This window comes from Colletotrichum scovillei (assembly GCF_011075155.1).
Source record: "Colletotrichum scovillei strain TJNH1 chromosome Unknown Contig00006, whole genome shotgun sequence".
NCBI classification, from domain to species: domain Eukaryota; kingdom Fungi; phylum Ascomycota; class Sordariomycetes; order Glomerellales; family Glomerellaceae; genus Colletotrichum; species Colletotrichum scovillei.
In genome coordinates, this window is record NW_023336264.1 from 986,396 (window position 1) to 1,006,010 (window position 19,615).

Sequence of the window (19,615 nt, forward strand, 5' to 3'; positions counted from 1 at the left end):
GGACCCTGAATGCTGACTGCGCAGCGGGTATTCCTCCGCTTGGTCGTCCGAAACTAATTACTGCGTCACAAAGTGTTCCAACTTCCAGCTGCGGTTATTAGTGGTTGCCTCGCGTGCTTGGACACAGCCTAGCAGCTGCCTTGCGACGGCTGCCTTGCGACGGATTTTGTGGGAACTCGGGCCCGGACAGGTAAGGTAGCTTTGGTTCAGCGTTGAGTCTCTTCCAAAGGTCGGAACTTCTCAGGTGCACTGAACTTCGCCATGCGCCGGACTTCATATCGCAATGGACTTATGTGCACCAATATCTAACTTTAGCATTGACTGATGATTACTGTGCTGGAAGGGTGAACTCCTTCGTGACGCGGCGGGGGCTTATGCTGCTTATACATATATCTATCCGTTGTGGGATTGATCGTCAGCTCACTAACCTCTCGAGACTTGTCAGCTTCGCCCGATCTCGCAGCCAACTGGTCCAAGGGATTTGGTGCGCCTTTTCAAATCCTTGGAGGACGAGAGGTAAGCCCAGAAGAAAGACCCGGTCACCGGTGGGATGCGGAATAGTCGCTATTTGACGAGCTGCATGTCATCAATCATGGGTATTATTCTATCTGGTAATTTGGTTTTAAAAGATGATTCTCTTTAATATGAAGTGTTTTGTCTCGCAATGCAGCCCATATCTCCCCCTGCAACCCCGATACGGGTACCTCATACGGGTTCGGGACGCCTCGTTTTGGAGCGATTGCCTAATGCCCCTTGCAAGTCATGCCTTGATTATTGGTTATGCTAGTTAGACGAAGAGCTCTAAGTGCAACAAAAGTTCGCATCTCAATCATCCCTGTGGCCCATGTGCTCTCCTCGTGCTACGCACGAGCATGAGCGAAACGCGCCAACCGTCTTCGAAAACCTACTACAGTAGACGACCAGGCTGCGAGCAGCTCTCCAAATCTCACCGCATGTTCCATTCGCAACAAAGCACAATCTTACAAGGCAATGGCTACGTTGTTTACCTATTTCATAATGGCTTGATCTCTGCTGAGCTGCACTAAGCGCCCAAGGTGCTCTGGTGGTATTTCTCTTCGGTGTTTTCTCAAAGATTTGTATTGGGTGCCATCCAGCTCGAGATTTGAGGGGTACCATCATTGCACTGTTAACGCCCGCAGATCATGCAAGGCATGCACCCTCTCATTGAATTGAGAAGCCACAAGACACAGTTCAAACCCCTCCATTCCAACTTCCTCGGTGAGGCATTTGTCATTCTGCGCGTCATTGTACACCGAAATGCTGACGTCTAGATGCACTGTCCAGGTGATAGGAACACCGTGATTCAACGATTTCAGACTTTAGAACTTGTTGAGATGAGCATGAGATTGCCGTTGTCATTAGGAGTGAACAAATTGGACATACTCGAGTTCGGTGATCAGCACAAGAGCTCATTAGAACAGATCGTGATCTCAGCCTCTCAGAAGAGCTTGCATCCGACTTCTCGACGAGGGTTGGCTGCACAGCAGCCAACTCTGGCACCTGGCACCACGATAGCCACGGTGACCATGCAGCCTAGCGCGCAGGCATACATGCATGTATCCCGTTATGGTAATGCAAGTGTGTTCAACGATTTGTATATCATTGTCAGAATCGGCATGTTTCGGCCCAGAAACCCATAAAGGAGAAGATTCACACGCGCGGGAAATTCTCAGAAAACCATGGCAGCCTGGCGCCAGGCAATCTTCTAGATAATTCCTGTATGTATGCAAGCGATGCAGAGAGACGTAGGAGATTATCCTGGCGTTCAACTCTTACTGGTTCGCCTACTGACCGGTCTTCATAATCTGCCTGAAATGCGGGGATTCAGCGTGTAAATTCCACAGGCATCGAACCGACTGATGCGGGAGCCTGTCGCACGGTAGCCTGCAACCAGTATCACCCTTGAATGGGAAAGGGAGCGAAGGGCTTTTCCGACTTGCCGCGATTGGCTGGCCATGGTAGCCGAGAAAGTACCAACTGTTGCACTTCCAAGTTTCCATACTGCGTGCTTTCTATGCCGAACACCAGAAGTACGATGGTGAAAGAGATGTGCATGTCAGATCATCAAGGTTGCTAGTGTTGAGCAAGTTTCGAGATATTACGTTTCAGCCAATGAAGTTTGAGCGAGTGAGATTTCTTGAAGCAGGCTGTGTGAGGCGTCACGTTGTGTACGCACATGGAAGGGTGCTAGCCTGCTAGGCGACAGAGGGATGTCGAGGTCATCCAATTGTCAGATCAAAATGTGATAGCGTTTTGTTTTTGTTCAAGTTTGAAGACGCCAGGGGTATTTAGATTTGATATGAGGCAAGTATTGAAAGGCTGCCATCACAATGATGGGATATTTACATGTTGTCAGACTGCTCATCTAGACTGGCATGGGAAAGCTCAACGTCAATGTGCAATTCATCGAAGACGCATGGGCAAGAGGGTGTGATTCTCAGGTACTTCCACACCGAGATCTTTGAAAACGATTCAGGCTGTAAATTAGCCTCTATGTTTCTTGAGTCGTTGCAGGTTGCCTAACCCCGCCTTCTTAGATTGATCATGTCGTCGTCAAATAAGGTACGTGACGACAGGATGATTGGATTTTAAAATGAATGCTTTACGTCACGAGGTAGGGAAGAGCAGTGAAAGGCAGCTACACTAACGAGGGGGACGGTGGATAGCCGGGCAACCCTTCCCGGAGAATGGCAAATATAGTTCTGAGATAATCTGCAATTCCAAGCGGCATGGCTGATCTCTTTGCATTCAGTGTCGTACAGATAGCATTCGAGCTACAACACCAGGAAGAGACTGGGGTAGCAAAAGCGATTCTCGTTCCCAGGCATTGTATATAAGATGAGCATATCTCATGTGCGTGCACATATGTGCCTAGAAAACGACTCGAGACCAGGCTAAGACGGGCTGCCGGGCTGAGGAGCAGCCGCATACTTAGGACAGTGTGCGTAGCCGTCACGGGAATGCAACAACAAGATCACGCACGACACCAAGATTGCGAATACATTCCAGATCTAGGTAGTTTTGACTCACAACCCTCTTTTCTCCTGGAAAGACAAATCGGAAAAAGGGGCAGGACGGCCCGGTCAGGCAACTAAATGGGCGTTCATGAGTCCAAAAACTGCCGCTTATGGTGCGGGATGTTGCATATTGGTGACACGGATTTGTTTCGGTCAAGAGCTTTCGAATTAAAGCGAAGAACGTTTTGGAATTCCCAATGCACACCTCCTTGGTGTGGTGTGGGCAAGCAGGCTGCGGCTTAAAGTTAGCACTGAGAGCGCCTCGCCACCGAAGGCATTAGCACTATCACCCGACTTTCGGCGACCAATCTTCCTTAAACTATGGGTTTAGATGGGGATAATTATTTGCACTTGGTACTACAGAATATGTGAAACATCAGATATTCTGCAGAGAAATGGTGGTGTGATTGGAAGGGACTGAAGGGCACACTGTTGAAAGGTTGGCACATCAGGCTCTGTTGTGATCCAATAATACTGATTTGTTCTACGCCAGCTCATTATTATGTTTCGTTCAATGATTAGGAACCTTGTACGAGACAACAATGGCAAGACACTCCATGGCGAAGACATAAATCGTTCAATGGTTTTCAGAATACTAGAAGGATTGAAGTCGAAGTTTAACTCTACAAACATATCAACATTGGATCATTCTCTGAATATAACGATCTGGGTTAAAGATTCACATGGTTCCATGAAGTTTTAATTGAATACGAAGACAAGTTTCGATAGAATTTTCAAACCTCGTGAGCCCTGGAACAAATTTGTAAACGCAAGTTCTGTCCGGAACTATCGTTGTTGAATCAGTACTTTGCATGGCCGCATGAAAACCAGAGGTAATTTAGGCGTCGTAATGTCTCAGAGTGATGCAATGTCTCAGAAGAGGGATTCAGTATATCTAAGCACTGATTTATTAGACAAGGCGGTCAACACCGCAGCTCAGGGGATGGGGAGGAGGTCAGTTTGCGGGTGGTTCAAGATTCAAAACTTGTGATTGAAGAAAAATAGGAAGCATAACGATTATGAGAAAGTCTTCACTACCTATGTGCAGAAAACAATCAAATGTTGGCTAAACTCGCGCATGTATGATCTGAAAACATGTATAATGCAGAGTTGCAAGCTCAATATTGCTCAATATTATAACAGCATTACTAGTTTTGAACAACTCTAATCTTGGAATATTGACGAGAACTACACGAGATATCGAAAGGAAAGAAATTCATTAAGCCAAACTTAATGTTACTTCATAGTGCTCGAGGCTCCCTGATGAGAAAATTGAATTGTATATAAGCTATTTTACCCTCATATCACTTGAAGTTATTTTCATGGGAACTTGATTTGAATGTGATCCATTAGGAGGCGATCTTTGTGCTAGACAATCGACTTAGCTCACATACACTTGATCGAGGACAATCTAAAATACGCTTAGTGGATGTAGGCTTACCGAAATACTCATGGGTGACATAACTTGACCATTACGACGCTGTAGATGAAAATCAGTCGTGTTTTGAGTGGATAGTGTTGACATCTTACAACAGCAACATTTGAAGCCGGTTCTCATATGCTTTACCTCCTAATTCACTCCAAATACCCGAGTTTGAGTAACATCTAGAGAGCAGAGAGTGCCATACTGTCTTCGTATTTGGCAAATGGCTGCATCTGGAGGCTTTAAATGAGTCGTCATGACTTGTGCTGAATTGCTGTAAAGCTTCTTTCATTCAGTATTTACTGAAGTCCATTTACAACACCCTCTCCGACGTTGGTATTTCACAACAAAGTGCGTTCTCAACATCTTGCCACAATCAAAATCTTCACGTTTCAAGGCGATTGAAAGAGAGAGATGTTTTTCGACAAGCCCGTCCTTTTACATTTTCCTATCTACCCGTAAAAGAGACCAGAGAGCCTGAGGTACCTCACATCACACGGCGGGGCACGATTAGTCGTCACCTGTGACTTCTAGATGGACGACGAGCTCCCGCCCTGGATAGAGTAACAGGAAAAAGAAGAATAGTCTGAGCGACCTTGTTGCTGCCACGAGGGAAAACAGAAACAAGGAACCTGCCTCGAGTTTCCTCCCTTGGCCTCGTCGCTTCTTTCCTCCACCATATTGTTACAATTGCGTCTTCTTCCACCCAGAATTTCCCCATTCCACGAAAAGCCATCGCAACAATTATTGCAGACTCAGAGCAAAGACCAACAAGCACAGATTCATCGAAGAATATGTCAAACGAGAGCGAGGAAGATGAGAACATCGCTCTCGCAGCGGAAGGACGAGTAGAGGTCATCGAAGGAAAGTTCAGGGAACTGAACATCCCTCTCAAATTCAACTACGAACGTATCAAGGCTGCGAGAGCAGACAAAATGGCGAAATCACTGATCCACCAGGGCCGCGACTCCGTTTCGACTGCATGGTTCGCCTGGTGTGTCGACTTCAACGTATGGGACTACATCCATGAGAAGTGTGAGTACTGTCGCAGACATCAAGTCCGAACCCTTTTGCTAACGTTCTTGAACTGCCTTCTAGTCGCCAAACATGGCGATTACGAGACATTCCCGTGGATCGACCTCGAACCGGCCGTGAAGCCCAAGACCCCCGAAGACGCCTCCGCCTGGTTCAACGGCTTGAAGGACGCCATCAAGCAAACGTACGACCTTCCCGCCCTGGAGCGGAAGAAGCTGGGCCTCACCTTGATGAGACCGGAAAAATACCTTGTGCGTGACCACGACAAAGTCGCCGCGCGTTTACGTGAAGACACTTGGAACAACGTCTTCCCCGGAAGAGTGCCTCCCCACGGCATCGCCTTTGAAGTCATCGTTCCATCTGCCGTCAAGATGTCCTCGGATCTGAAGTGGGACCTGACCCATCGAACACATCATGTCCCGGATAGAGTCAAGATTTCCACGGTTGGACGAGTTCACCGCCGCGGCCACTTTGTCATGGCGATGGTTCTCGGTTATAACCGTGGCGTCGTTGACGACCCGGAGAGCAGATTGATCCTGGCCAAGACGTACGATATCTTCTTGAAATGGGCCGTAACGATCATCATCACCGGCAGAAGCATGAAGCTTACCAGAGCTCTCAAGAACTTCGTTTTGCCGCAGCCTAATCTTGACGTTGGTGGAGAGGATACGATCATGGGAGGCACGGGAGACGAGATGGAGCTCACGCGGGAGCAGCTCGCCCTCTGCGCTGAAGAGTTTGATGTGGTGCCGTTGACTTCCGTTCCGGACTACGCTGTTTTCCGGCTGAGCGAGTGGCTCCACCGGGAGGTTGGCCGCACGTCGGCGGAGGACCGTTGCCGATTGCTACGGGAGTGGTGCCAGCTTGAGGATGGCAAGTTCCACCAGAACCTCGAGGGAATGACTCGAGAGGACCTGCAGAAGGCTTGTCATGAAGCGTGGATGGAGAAGACGGATAACTGGAAGGAAACGCTTGACGTCACGGTGTGGTCGTGGACTGAGGAGGTTTACTGGGCGAAGAAGATTGCAGAGCCGTTTGGCGCTTGAGTGAGATGATACCCGGATGAGGGAGAGGAATCATGGTACTTATGTTCATCTTCTTACTAATGGCATGGCACTCTGTTGAGTTCTGAGCAAGGACAGAAAGGGGCGACGCATAAGTCAAACTGTGGAATCATGAAGGCCGTTTTGTATTGAGTATTGTATCAATCATGTCTATTATTCACCAAACCACGCTCTCCATCCATTTTTTCCCACTCCAAAAAACAGGCCACCACACCTCAGATGACATTCTTCAACGACTGACTAGCACGGAACCGCCTCGTTATACGCAATGCCCTGCGGCCTTCCGCCAGCAGCATGCGGCGAGACAACGACATTCGGCGCCTTCCACAACCGGCTCGACTCGGGCAACGGCTCGGTAACAAACACGTCCAGCGCCGCGCCGCCGACCTCGCCGGCCTCGAGCGCGTCCACGAGCGCCTCCTCGTCAATGGACGTGCCGCGGCCGACGTTGACGATCCACGCGTGCTTGGGCAGCTGCTTGAGGCGCGCGGCGTTGAGCGCGTTCTTGGTGGACTCGGAGCCGGGGAGGATCATGACGAGGGCGTCGGTCTCGGGGAGGAGCTCGGCGAGCTTGTCCTCGCCGTAGACCTCGACGCCGTCGCGGATACCGGCGTTGCGCGCGACGCCCTTGACCTGGGCGCCGAGGCCGCGGAGGTGCGGGGTGAGCGACTTGGCGATGTTGCCGAAGCCCCAGATGAGCACGCGGGCGTCGCGGAGGGTGGTGAAGGCGTTGGCGGGGCGGTCGGGCTGCGGGCCGCCGAGGTGGCCGGGCCACTTTGACTGGAGCTGGTAGTCGCGCATCTCGTAGAAGCGGCGGGCGGCGTTGAGGAGGAGGCCGAGGGCGTGCTCTGCGACGGTGTGGTCGTGGAGGCCCGAGCCGGTGGTGACTGTGACCTTGGAGGTGTCGAAGCCGGCAGAGAGGACGTCGTTGGGGCCGGCGGCGAGGGACTGGATCCACTTGATGTTCTTGAGGCGGGCGGCGGCGTCCTTGAGGTTGTCGGCGGAGTTTGTCCAGGTGACGAGGATCTCGGCGTCTGTGTGCTCCTCGGGGATGGTGGTCTTGACGTCGTAGGGGACGAGGTCGACGGAGAAGCCCTGGAGGCTGTCGACGTCGAGCTTGAGGGAGGTGGGGTAGAGGAGCTTCATGGTTGTGACGTGTGTGGTGTTGAGGGTTTGTGAGATCTAGAGGTTGGCGTGTTAGTGATGTTGGTTCCCAATTGGAAGCTTGGGGAGGCACAGGAGGCTCTTACATTATGAGGGGTATGAGAGGTATGAGGAGAGAATCTGGAAACTGAAGAGATCGTGAAGAAACATCAAAGAAACGAGAGCAATCTGGAAGAAAATGAGCGAGGGGTCACGTCTGGTTTTACCTAACCTCGGGGCAAGGCATACCGATGACGGAGAGACCGCGATCCAATAGAACACAATGCGCGCGACAGCTTCCGGTAAATGGACACTCAAGGACCATGGACGGGCTGGATGGGTGGGATGGTGGGGAACAGCGCCAAATCCGCACCAGTTCCCACTCGCCCACTCGACGACGTCAAAAACGAAGCCATCCGGGCTTGTCGTTGGCGTCGTCAAGGTGGGAGGGGCGGGAGGAAAGAACCCCGAACTTGGCTTGCTGACATGATCCCAGCAGCCATTTGCGTGATGGCAAGCACCGCAAGCTCACAATGATGGCCCCTCTATTAGAGAGCAAAGAGTCCCCAGAGGCTAAATTTACCCAGATTGTCCAAGATCCCAAACTAAAGTAGCGCATTGCATGTACACAGTACTGACTCGTCTCATAACCCGCAACCTTCTGCGTAGCAACACGTGTAGACGTGGAGTTGAGTTCGGAGAAATTTGCTACTATTGGACGAAAGCGTGGCCTTTTTTGGTCACTTTGGACCAGCGCGCCCGGGTTTCAGCGGCTATTGAGCGGCATAAACACCGATAGTTGCGGCAACTCACCGGATACTTTACCGTTCCATATCCGCCACGGCGAAACGCCTCTTGGGGGGTTAACCAGGGAAGCTGGCTCTCTTTTTTTTGGGATGACATTGTTTGGTCGTGTGATTTGCGATTGCTCTGAATCTAATTCTGGCTATCGAAAAGTCAAGTCTAGATTCCCTTTACGGCTTTTGATCGAACTTCTGATTGCCGTCACTCTTTTTCGACGTCTTGACGTCTCCAATGAGTTTCGGAGAACTTTCTGCAATACCCCAAACTTGGACAGAGGCCCTGGCAATGGCTTTCGGTTCGGCCTCCAAAGCTTGAACACCCATCAAGATTTCCTGGTTTAAATAGGTAACTTGGGTTGATTGCCGAAATCCGACATGCGCAATGATGCACTACATTCAGTCAGATCCAATGTCACCCTAGCGTCCTTAGCTCCGCGGAATCAGGTGGGGTATTGTCTCCATCCATCGCCTTCTCCATATGAACAAGAAACTCAATCGTGGGCGAGCAATTACCTATAGCTGAATACTCTCAAGTCGGCCTTCCAAATCTCGGTTTGAAAACGAGTGCGAGAGACTCTGAGACTCTGAGGTTCACTTTAAGTTGGTGCTCGTAGCCACTCATACTAGGGAACAGCGTGAAACTTCAGACCTAGGTCTTACCGTGGGCTCGGGTGTCACAGCGATTCCTCTCCTCATGAACCTACCTCGTGTCGTTGAGGTTATCAGCAAAGTCTAGATGACTGGATTTTCTGCAAATCGCCGGAACCCTTGGAGTAGCTCAGGTGATCTTGCTATAACAAATATCTATCACTAACAAAACGGGCAATCATACTCTCGGCATAGCAAAAGTCTTCCCAACCCTCACACACATGTCCATTTCCATGAGCCTGTACTTGGGCAAATTAGCATGATAGACATCACAAATGTTTCAAGGCCAAGAAGGCGGAGCATTCGTTTGGGCTGATTATTTGAAGCCTGACTTTTGCCTCGTAGGCCCTAGAGATCTACTGGTTGCTATCTTCGCCCTCAGTGGCGGAGCTTGCATTCTTTGGCAAGGGCCATTCCTTTCCAGCCAAAAAGAAGGTGAATAGTAAGTCCAACCACTTTCCGTCAAGCTTTTATTCCTACACGTAACTATACCAACCCTACCTCCAAAGATTGCTTGAATGGCTGTCATCGCGGCAGCCTTTCCCAGCCAGTCTTTAAAGAACTCCTTAAACCTTGGGAAAGGATGCGCCTCTGTATTGAACACGACCTCTGTTAATGGCATGTAGTCCGTCGGCGAGAACAGCAAGTATAAATACTTCAGAGTCTCAGCCTGCAGTCGGCAACGTCAGCTCAAAGTCTACTTCTTATGTAACTTTGTCTTTCGACCACTTGATATATCACTTACCAGCCAGAAACTCTCCATATTATCCCTCGTCGCCGCCGGCACCGTCCGTACATCATTCATACTAGTGTACCCCTCTCCGTCGGGCACCAAAGTATGCTTCTGGAACGATTGGAAAATCTTCCAGCCCCATTCTCGGTACATGGCATTGCCAGTGATGCGGTACATCATGAACAGACTCTCTACCGTCTCGGGTCTTTGCAGGTTGTGAGCGTCGAGGGGCTTGATGATGAAGTCCTTTTTCCACTTCGACAGCGCTAACCATTCTATTAGCACAAGGGTCTTTTGCTTGGAAAGGTTGGAAGAAAGTCGTCAACGTACAATTGCTTTCTTTTCGCAACCACCTGTCGCCAGGTCCGGGCTGTAAGTCTGCTTCTGTGGCGTTGAACCATGTAATCTCAGGAGCGAGACCAGTGTCAGTGACGGCATACATGCCCCAACAAGTGTTCATGATCTCGATCGCGAGTTCAATGTCGTCTTCATGCTGGGGCGTCCATCCCGAATCGCGGCGGGCTTCCGCAAGGGGCCGCCCTTCTGTAGCCTGTCACGGTGAGGATCAGCCGGCTGTTTCCTTAGGAAATGACAACAGCTAGAGACTTGATAAACTCACAGCCATGGCTATTGTGCCCGGGAGAAAGCAGACGAGGTGGTCCATCTTGGGAGAGAGCGGTCCTCCCACGCCTGTCGGAAGCTCCGCGACGAACTTCAGTGCTGCGTTCCGCGTTGTCGTGACGAGGTGTTTCGCAATGCCGCCCAAGGCGTCATCCCACATGTCGCGGTAGATGGGTTCGCCTGTTTGGAGGTACTGCTTCGCAAGATACTCTATGAGGCGTCAGTCTCGGAGCTATCACGCAAAGTGGGCTTGATCCTACCATAGTACGAGTCACCTCGACTTCCGAGCCGAATCTCCCTCGTCGTGAACTGTCCGTGGCTCGGATGCACAAAGATGGGAAGCAGTCCACCCTCCATCTTCTGGTCATCCAGCACCTTCATGACGCGCTCTGCTTTCTTCCAGTACACGTCATTGCCAGTCAATTGAGAAAGGTACTTCATCTCGAGCTGTACAGTAGCAGCCTCAGCAGTGGACGAAGCCCCGCCATCCGCATGTGATGCGATGCCTTCCCTCTTGCCGATATTGACGCTCGCATACGGGATTCCAGAATTGGAGTCAAACGCGACCAAGAGGCGATCGGCCAGATCGATTGCTTTGGAGAGGTATATGGAGTCTCTTTTAGACGCGACGTGCGGCAGCTGGGTCGAGAGGTAGTGTGCTGAGAGGAGGCCGCCCAGCATACGGATCGTGGTCTCAAAGGTGTTAACGTCTTGGTCTTGGTCCCAAGTAAGGCTGCGGTGCAGCCATCTCCTGGCGTCAGCGAGTGGCTGGGTCAGGTTCATGAGCATCATTGTGTCCAAGCTGTCGACGATGATCCATCCTAGGCCCTTGGGAGACATGTTTTCTCCTCCCTTGGACAGAGGATGAAAGACATCGTTACCTTGAAAAGAGTTGGCGTATTAGTTGCATTCGAACAAGGGAACGACTTGTCGTGTAGGACATCTTACCCCATGCGTGTTTCTTGTAAGCATTCCAGCTCGTCAGAAAAGCATCTCTCACTTCCTCTCTTCTGTCATCCCAGTCGGCGAATTGAGATTGCGGGCTGTACTGCATGTGTCCCAGAGCATGACCAGAGAAATATTCTCTAAAGCAAGCGACAAGAATTGCGGAGACAATCACGCCAATGAAGACATTGCGTATCCTCCGTCTCAATGAATTCTTTCTCTCGCTGGACAAGTGCAAAGAAATCCGCGAATCACGACCGGCCGAACCAGCGGCCTTGGATCGTGTGGGTGAGCGCCGACCTCGTCGGTTCGGTGAGGTGCCCATCGTGGTGTTTATGCTGCCGAAAACGAGTGTGAATGATCCAGAACTAGAATCGATCGTGTCTTCCAAGACACAACTAAGAGATAATAGTCTTGATGCAAAAGAAACAGAGGAGTAGATACCTAAGTACGTTCTTACATTCAAAACCAACAGTCAGAAGCGCCAGCGCTTAGCGCCTTCGGGCCTTGCCTGCAGTCTGAGGAAGAGGTACCCGATGAGCCATCATGCAAGGGCAAGAACAACCAACGGGCGGTAATCGCAACGGACGAAAGACGTAGTTTTCTCAAGTTCTCGCTTGCGGATTTGGGAAGGCACAAACAAGCGCTTTCCCTTTCAATTGGATACCGGAGAGTTGGTAACGGCCTGATTGAATCTTGGCAGCCCCGAGATCTCGAGATGCCATTCGCCCAGGTTCCACAAAACTGCACGATGTTGGAACTCGTTACTCGGGGGGGTTCTTTCCATCTTGTGCCGCGCGCTACGCTTGGGAAACTGCGGCCGTAAGACTACCTTACCTGCCTTATCTTCACATGGCATGTTGTTGGGGCCTGATTTCTCGAGAAACGCAAGCGTTGGACATTTTCTTCAGATTCCACCTCAGACCAGGCCAACACATGGCTCACATCCAACATGCAGGCCAGAAAAGAGCCCTCATTGTCTAAATGTGGGAATTGAATTCAGAACCAACACAAGAAGACATCACAATCTTGCAGGGATTCATCATGCAAGACCGATGCAAGAATACAAGCATGCCGGTTCCACCCACTTGAAAGACAACCTGAGGGCATTCAACCTACAGCATTGGCAACAGATAGATCAACGTTGCCTTCGTTGAGTCCCATGGATCAAAGGTCTCAGCAACTTTACCATCTTTCCACTTTCATTATCATCATTATTATCTCGTTATATGGATGTAACAGCTTGGAGACTTCGGTGACAATGGCGACAGCATATCCCGCCGTGACCGACGAGAACGGCACCGTCACGTCCTTCATAGCGCTTCCGACCGCCTTCACACCACCGACGAGCTGTTCGACCATCTATCGCCTCAATGGCTTCTCTCTCGCGGCGTATGACCCAGGTTACGGCATCGACATTGACACCAGAGTACGATGTGCGCCGCCAGCAGTCACAACGTGGTGGGAGCAAGGACGCCTTGGCCTCAACGACGGCGAGGGTCATACTGCCGTTAGTATAGGGCCACTGGTATGTCCTGAGCGCTGGGTTACGGTTGCAACGTCAGTCAAAAACGATACGAGCAGTACACTTGCCATGTGCTGCCCACAGTGAGTGTCGCTGGTGATCGAGAGTTTCTCAGTAGATGGTTGATCGTTGCTGATAAGTCGTCGTAGAGACTACACTCTGATCAGAGGTATTGCCGGATCGGTTGAAGGAGACTGCCGTTCAGATCTCCTTTCCGGAGCAGTGATCACCTATGCATCAACATCCGCTCCAGATACTTCAAGTTGGACAATGGTGACGTCAACCCTCACCCAACCAGGTTTCGTTGGTGCCATCGCAGTGCTAGGTTGGAATATCGAAGAGACATCAGCCACTCCAATAGCAAGGGTCACTGTCACTGAGGCAACTCCAACACCCACAAACGTAGTCAATATCAACACCCCCGCCCTGCCTCGAGAAACTACATTGACCACGACACTTTCGCCCTCGGGAGCGACATCGACTCCCGAGCCCGCAGCCCTCCCGTTGACGACCACCATTGGAATCGGCGTAGGTGCTGTGGCAGGGGTCATCGCACTGGCCATCCTCGGGTTCTTCTTATGGCGTAGAAAGCGCAAGCAGCAGCGAAGGGCAGAAGAAATTGTGCCAGTCGTCGAAGAACATCATGCGAAGCCTCTTGAGCAGGATAAATTCACGTCTCCCGCGCCACGGTATCACGAGCTTTACGTACATCATCATGATGGGAATCGGCAAGAAGTGACAGAGCTGCCTGTTCCACAGTACTATGCTGAGCTGGACGGAAGTAGGCCGGCGTCAATGTTAGATAATTCAGGTCGGGCTAGAAGGTGAACATGTGATTCAAGAGCATGAGGAGTTTGGTGGGGAGGAGGGGAGTATGGACTTGTTCTTTCGAGATACCTGCGGCGCTGCGGATGATTGTGTCTATTAGGAGTTCTTCTGATGTGTACATGACGCTAGAAATACCTTGAATCTATTATAATAGTCGAAATGGAACTTCTACTTTTGAACGTCCAACATGACACCGGTCACAACCCCAGCTTCGTCAACTCGCTTTCCAGAGTCACCCTCCACGCCTTCGCCTTCTCCCCCTTACCCCTCGGACAAACCTCACAAATCGCCCTCGTAAAGTTCACGACCTTCTGCACCGTCTCCTGAACGCCCTTATAAGGCCACCCAGCCACAACCTCAACCTCGATAGCCTTCGTCCGACAAACCTCCCTCGCCCACCCCCTCATCCTCTCCCTCTCCGCCTTGGCCACCATCTCATCATCTCCTCCACCCCAAGGAAACAAAAACGCATTTGGCGGATCCCACCTCGGCCCAGGCACCACCCCGCCAAACTCCCAATCCAAAATCCCCGTCACGTTTCCCTCCCCGTCCACCATGACGTTCGCGAGGTGCAGGTCCCGGTGCGAGAGTACATACCGCGTATCATCCACCTCGTCCGCGTGAAGCCTAACATACTCCCTGTACGCCTCCAGCCTCGGCACGAGATCCCTCATCCACTCGAGCGAAGCGTGCCTCCCAATAGCGTAGACATACTTCTCGACGCTCTTATCGAGATGCTCCGCCCACCCCGAAAACGCACCCCCAACAGGATTCAACGTCTCGGTCGTCTCCGCCTCCCAGCACTGCGAAACCTCAGGCTCCATCCAGAACCACTCATCCACAACCGGGCCCGGCACAATCTCCCCCGTATCATCGACCCTCAACCCGCCAACATGCTTCCACACACCACCCCTCGAACTTTCCCACAACTCCGCGAGAAAGCCCACAAGCTGCTCGACAAGCCTCCTCCTCGCAACCTCCCCCAGCTCCCAAAACACCTTATCCGCACTTACACCGTCAACCCTCTCCAACAGCGTAAACTCGTACCCCAGCGTATTCTCAGAAGAAGAATCCCAGCGCAGCACGGCGGGTACGGGGACCGAGGTGTGTTGCCGGACCCAGCGCATCATGGCGACTTCGTTTTCTGTCTTTATGCGTGGTAAGTGGCGGCCTGCTACGCGGAGGACGAGAGTTGTGGTGCCGTCTGCGTTGGGACGTGCCGGTGCGAGACGCGTGGCATCTGAAGGGGAAAAGTGGAGGAGGTAGATGCTGTGGAAGGCTGCTGTTACTGTGAGTGGCTCTGTGTGGGTTGGTGGTGGGAGGTTGAGGGATGTTGTGAAGGCGAGGAGTTGGTTTGGTGTGAGGAGGGGTGGGAGGTTTGCCGCGGGGTCGGCCATTTTGAGGCTTTTCGTGGAGGGATGGGTTCTTGTGATTTAACGGTTGACGCGGAAGGAATTTGGTCAAGGAAGAAGACGGGCTCGGCGTCTTGTCTTTATATGTTTTCTTCTAATCGAAACTTTTCTTGGACGTTGTCAAAATGCGCAGATCTACTGATCCTTTCCACCCGCAAGGGAAGGTGATGTTGATGCAAAGTAAGCGCTACCGTCCCGGCCCCACACGCCCACGGTCTACCTAACCAGTATCGGGCCCGGCGCCGAAGAGCAGGTCCACTTAAACCCGGATGAGCCATCGCGCATCATCCGCCCACCGGCAACGCTTTGAGGAACTCGCCACAGGACCTCAAGATGCAATCGAAATAAACCACATCTGTAGCAAAGTAAGAACCGGAAGATGAGAAATTGGTCACTCTTATACAAATCGCCACATAACTGTGCCAGCAGGGCAAGAAAGACGCTTTGCGCGTCGTAACCCAACCTAACCCTCCCAAGCCCAAGTACCGCCGGCTCAGATGAGGCAGATTTTGCATAGGTAGGATAGGTAACTAGTCACTCATTTTCCCTAAAACTATGAATTATGAAGATATATTACAAGAGGCATTACTCTTGAAGGTATCTTAGGTATCTAAAGGATCCTCGTGTCAAACGACTATGGGCTGTCCGCCTGAACACAGATGGGGTGTTCGGATTCGATAGCTCGGTTGTTATCTCCCGCGCTTCCTCAAGCTCAATGAAGAAGTCATCTAGCTTCTGACGCTTGATTGGGCGCGATGAGTCCGACCTACTCGGACCACCTTCACGATAGATGGAAGGGCGCCTTGCCCAAAATCACAAATCGTTGGCCTCCGTGGCTACCAGTCAGCACATGTATATATCTCCCCTCCATTCTAAAGATGGAGCCCTATGATACATACCCAGACTATCAACCTGATGTACACCCTAGAGTGCCTCATTATTCATTCATCAACATCATGTCAGCCCGTTCATGGAACACTTTAAGTCGACCCCCTCACATCACCTTAGCGGCTACGCCTGTCTTGGATATCCAAGGGAAGCAAAGCTGAGAAATCCTCTTAAATGGCATGCCAGAAGGTCAAATCCCCACGTTTCCAAGGTACCGTAAAATCTGACATTCACAAGTCCGATACACTCTACTCTTAGATATCCAGAAACACTCAATCTAAATGCTACAAAGACAACACACCCCAAGCAGAAACACCCGACGCCTTGGCCCTTGGCCCCCAAGACGACGCACCGCCATCAGCACGTCCCCAAAACACCACGTGGGAAATATCGTCACCGGCCGGCACCTTTGGGGAGGAAGGGTGCTATTCTCTTGCAAAGCCCTTCACATCCTTCCACCACCGCCTGGTACTCGAGGTGCCGAACCGACCGACCCGGACCGGCGCATTAGTGCTCCAGCAACTCCCTACTTCCCTACATCCCGTGTCCAGCCACCACGAGTCGCGGCTCTCAAACCCTCAAACACCAAGCACAGATCCCCTCAAGCCCAGCATATCCTTGCGAACCCAACCCGAAAACGGGCAGATATACACTACTCTCAAGAAAAAAGAACTCCCCAAAAAAGAGCCGCGCAATCAATCGGTAGCCGCCAAGCCGGCCACCAAGAGCGTTTAACAAAATACACGAAACGCTCTCTTTAGAGTGTCGCTGCGGCTCTTCAAAGTGTGCTGGGTGTTCTTCCAGATTGATTAGATTCAGAAACTTGAGAAAATGCGGCTTCTATTTTCATTTGTCTTGGTATCTTGGCCAAACACCAAGAGCATTTCCTTTGATGATTTCATCTCTTGCCCGTGATATATGAGGAAACTTCGTTCTCGTTAAGCCGGGAGTTCTGACGGAGACCTCTATCCGGATTTGCGCGCTGGGGCTAGGGTACGTGGTCACTGAATTGGTGAGATATACTGCAGTTGACTCGTGTTACTTTTGTCTCTGTCTAGCTATCTATGCCCATCTTATCATTATTTCACCATTATGCTTCTTGACTCGGTAAACTGCTATGCAGTGGGACTCCAGAGCCCCGTGGTATCTCCCCCACTGTCCGCTGTCTCGGTATTGTTCTCTGCACTTGGGCTCGTTGGGACTGGGCTTCATCGGAGAGGCATCGGTAATTACAGATCAACCCACATGCCAAATACACAAGTGAACGTCCAAAGATAACTGCCCGGGTGCAACTTTCCGTCAATTAGTCATGTCTGTACAAATGCGCGCAGCTGGCTGGTGTTAAGGTTATCTTGTCCTAGCTGCAAATGCAGCGCCCGGGGACTGCTTTTCCGTCGGCCTTCCTCCATCCATCGGCATGAGACCAGGATACACTTGAACTCAAAACAGGCATCGAGCATCCTTGCACATCCTGGCCCAGCCTACTGCGTCAGCTGAGTCGCAATGATTCTTCGCGACGCTGATTCTTTCGCTGTCCTCGCCGGCTGACCGTTATTGGTCGTTTAGGCGTGAGCGGCCGGGGCGGCGACGGGAGCGGCTTCCTTGGCAGCCTCAGCAGCAGGAGCGGCGGGCGCAGCAGCAACAGGAGCAGCGACAGCGGGAGCAGCAGCAACGGGGTTGGCAATGTTGGCGCTGGTGAGACTCTGCTGGGCGACCTGGATGATGTTGGCCTGGCCGAGGGTGTTCTGGGGGAAGCGGGCATTGAAGCCAATGACGTCGCGGATGGCAGTGAAGGTTTGGGGCTGGACCATCAGGCGCTGAGTTGAGACGAGCCACTGAACACCCTCAGAGCAGGGAGGAGTAGTGAGGGAACCCATGTAGCTGCAAAAGAATTAGACATTGAAAATCAGAGAGGACTATCAGACGTAGACCGTACCTTTGGAAGCTGCCGGCGGAGAGAAGGGTGACGACCTCCTGCATGTTCAGCGCGCCAGTCTTGGTGACAGTACCGGGCTCCTTGATGGCACCGAGGGAAGAAAAGACGGTCTCGAGAAGGCTAGAAGAAGCAGCCTCGGCCTTGATCGGGTTGGTTCCCATCGCGGGGATAGCCTTCGGGGCTTCGGCCGCGGCTCCAGTGGCAGCGCGGCGGGCCAGCTTGGTGCGGCGCTCAGCAGTGGCATTTCCTGCAGCGGGAGCAGCCTCGGCGACGGGAGCTGCCTCGGTGACAGGAGCAGCGGGGGCAGCAGCGGCAGCGCCTTGCTCTAGGTCGATGTAGGTACCAATGACGGCAATCTCCTGGTTGGCGCCCTCGAAGACCATGTGCATCTCCATAGCCATGCTCTTTCCGGCGTCGAGATGCTCGCTGGGCAAGTGGAAGTGGAACTGCTGCAGGGTAAAGTTGCTGCCTCCAACTTGCATCGATCCGCCCTTGGCGATAACCTCGACGGTGGTTCCTAGGTTTTCGAACTCGGTGCCATCGGCCATGTCGGGGATCTGGAGGTTGATGGAGCTTCCGGGGAGAACGTTGAAGGAGCCGGCCACCATGTCGATGGGGGACTGGGTGGTTCCCGTGGCGCACAGCTGGTTGGCAGTAGTATCCAGAGCGACCCAGTTCAAGGGGCCCTTTACGGTATTGTTAGTATTGAGGTGTGCGGCTTCTGGAAGGGAAGAGAGCACTCACATTGCTGCCGGTGTAAGCAAAGTTGTTGACCTTGACCTTTCCCTCCTCGGCGCGAGGATCCAAGTGAGTTCCATAGGCGCACGAGGCCAGAACCTGGGAGATAGAGGCGGCGAAGAAGCCGAAGGTGATGAGACGGGAAGACATATTGAGGTAAAGGTAGGATACGGGACCAGCGCGTGGGGGGCCTACAAAGGATCGAAGGAAGGGAAGAATAGAAGCGAGTTACAAAAAAGTAGATTATTGAAGAAAAACGTATGACCAGCCCTCTAGGGGAAGAAACGAAACGAACGAGAAGAGAAGTTGAGGGTGAAGAAAAGACAGATGATGAAGATGAAGAACGAGATGAGCCGAGAGAAGGATTATGTTTGCATCAAGATGGCATGATGTCTATATACTTGTGATCTGTAAGATTGTAGTCGAGGGCTGGTTATCTTGATGATCTACCTCACAGGTCCAAGAATAGTATCAATAGGCAAGAACCCATGCGAAGATGGCCGGGGCGGATAAGCAGCGAGAGACGGAATCATGGTGAGGATCTTGGCATGTGCTTCATCCAGGGTGTTGAGGAGCAGTGAGAGGCTCAGAAGGAAAAAGAGAACGGGCTGATGAATGAGGTTTAGGATTCCCTGTGTTTGGGGATGAGCGCCTCCGTTTCCCATGGTATCGCGGGCATGTTTCTGGCGCAGAATGGGAGGGGGGCTTTCAAGCTTCTCCATCCAATGCGACTGCATGTCATCTGGACTATGGACCAGGATTGATGATTGAGAGCAGGCGGCCAAGGCCGGGCGAGGCTATTGAGACGGAAGAGGAGCCTAGAAGGAGGGCCGTT

At 51.8% G+C, this 19,615-nt stretch overlaps 6 protein-coding genes across 6 annotated transcripts; 2 read left to right on the plus strand and 4 right to left on the minus strand.

The window, feature by feature from the left end:
• Positions 1–5,255: 5,255 nt before the first annotated feature.
• Positions 5,256–6,542, plus strand: HER10_EVM0006666 (uncharacterized protein; the record flags this gene model as incomplete). The annotated part of the gene is made up of 2 exons (XM_035476246.1): positions 5,256–5,496; positions 5,560–6,542. 2 exons carry the CDS (start codon positions 5,256–5,258, stop codon positions 6,540–6,542), a joined length of 1,224 nt encoding a protein of 407 aa, XP_035332793.1.
• Positions 6,543–6,800: 258 nt separating this feature from the next.
• Positions 6,801–8,019, minus strand: HER10_EVM0008371 (D-isomer specific 2-hydroxyacid dehydrogenase; the record flags this gene model as incomplete). Its single annotated transcript, XM_035477896.1, has 1 exon — positions 6,801–8,019. The coding sequence occupies exon 1, from the start codon at positions 7,704–7,706 to the stop codon at positions 6,801–6,803; it is 906 nt and encodes a 301-aa protein (XP_035332989.1). The 5' UTR covers positions 7,707–8,019.
• Positions 8,020–9,470: 1,451 nt separating this feature from the next.
• Positions 9,471–11,845, minus strand: HER10_EVM0003340 (glycosyl hydrolase family 47; the record flags this gene model as incomplete). Its single annotated transcript, XM_035473020.1, has 6 exons — positions 11,457–11,845; positions 10,769–11,389; positions 10,507–10,718; positions 10,218–10,437; positions 9,900–10,153; positions 9,471–9,824 (listed from the first exon to the last, which is right to left on the minus strand). Exons 1-6 carry the CDS (start codon positions 11,776–11,778, stop codon positions 9,471–9,473), a joined length of 1,983 nt encoding a protein of 660 aa, XP_035332382.1. The 5' UTR covers positions 11,779–11,845.
• Positions 11,846–12,264: 419 nt separating this feature from the next.
• HER10_EVM0008537 (uncharacterized protein) lies at positions 12,265–13,989 on the plus strand. The gene is made up of 2 exons (XM_035478054.1): positions 12,265–13,061; positions 13,128–13,989. Exons 1-2 carry the CDS (start codon positions 12,616–12,618, stop codon positions 13,804–13,806), a joined length of 1,125 nt encoding a protein of 374 aa, XP_035333010.1. The 5' UTR covers positions 12,265–12,615; the 3' UTR covers positions 13,807–13,989.
• A 14-nt stretch (positions 13,990–14,003) lies between these two features.
• On the minus strand, positions 14,004–15,363 carry HER10_EVM0007222 (uncharacterized protein; the record flags this gene model as incomplete). The annotated part of the gene is made up of 1 exon (XM_035476784.1): positions 14,004–15,363. The coding sequence occupies exon 1, from the start codon at positions 15,201–15,203 to the stop codon at positions 14,004–14,006; it is 1,200 nt and encodes a 399-aa protein (XP_035332849.1). The 5' UTR covers positions 15,204–15,363.
• Positions 15,364–17,164: 1,801 nt separating this feature from the next.
• Positions 17,165–18,930, minus strand: HER10_EVM0007613 (tat pathway signal sequence; the record flags this gene model as incomplete). The annotated part of the gene is made up of 3 exons (XM_035477165.1): positions 17,165–17,987; positions 18,043–18,728; positions 18,787–18,930. 3 exons carry the CDS (start codon positions 18,928–18,930, stop codon positions 17,669–17,671), a joined length of 1,149 nt encoding a protein of 382 aa, XP_035332899.1. The 3' UTR covers positions 17,165–17,668.
• Between the last annotated feature and the right edge of the window lie 685 nt (positions 18,931–19,615).

Coding starts and splice junctions, on each gene's coding strand:
- HER10_EVM0008537 (XM_035478054.1), top strand. CDS start 12,616: ATGGATCAAAGGTCTCAGCAACTTTACCATCTTTCCACTTTCATTATC. Junction 13,062..13,127: donor CTTGCCATGTGCTGCCCACA/GTGAGTGTCGCT, acceptor AAGTCGTCGTAG/AGACTACACTCTGATCAGAG.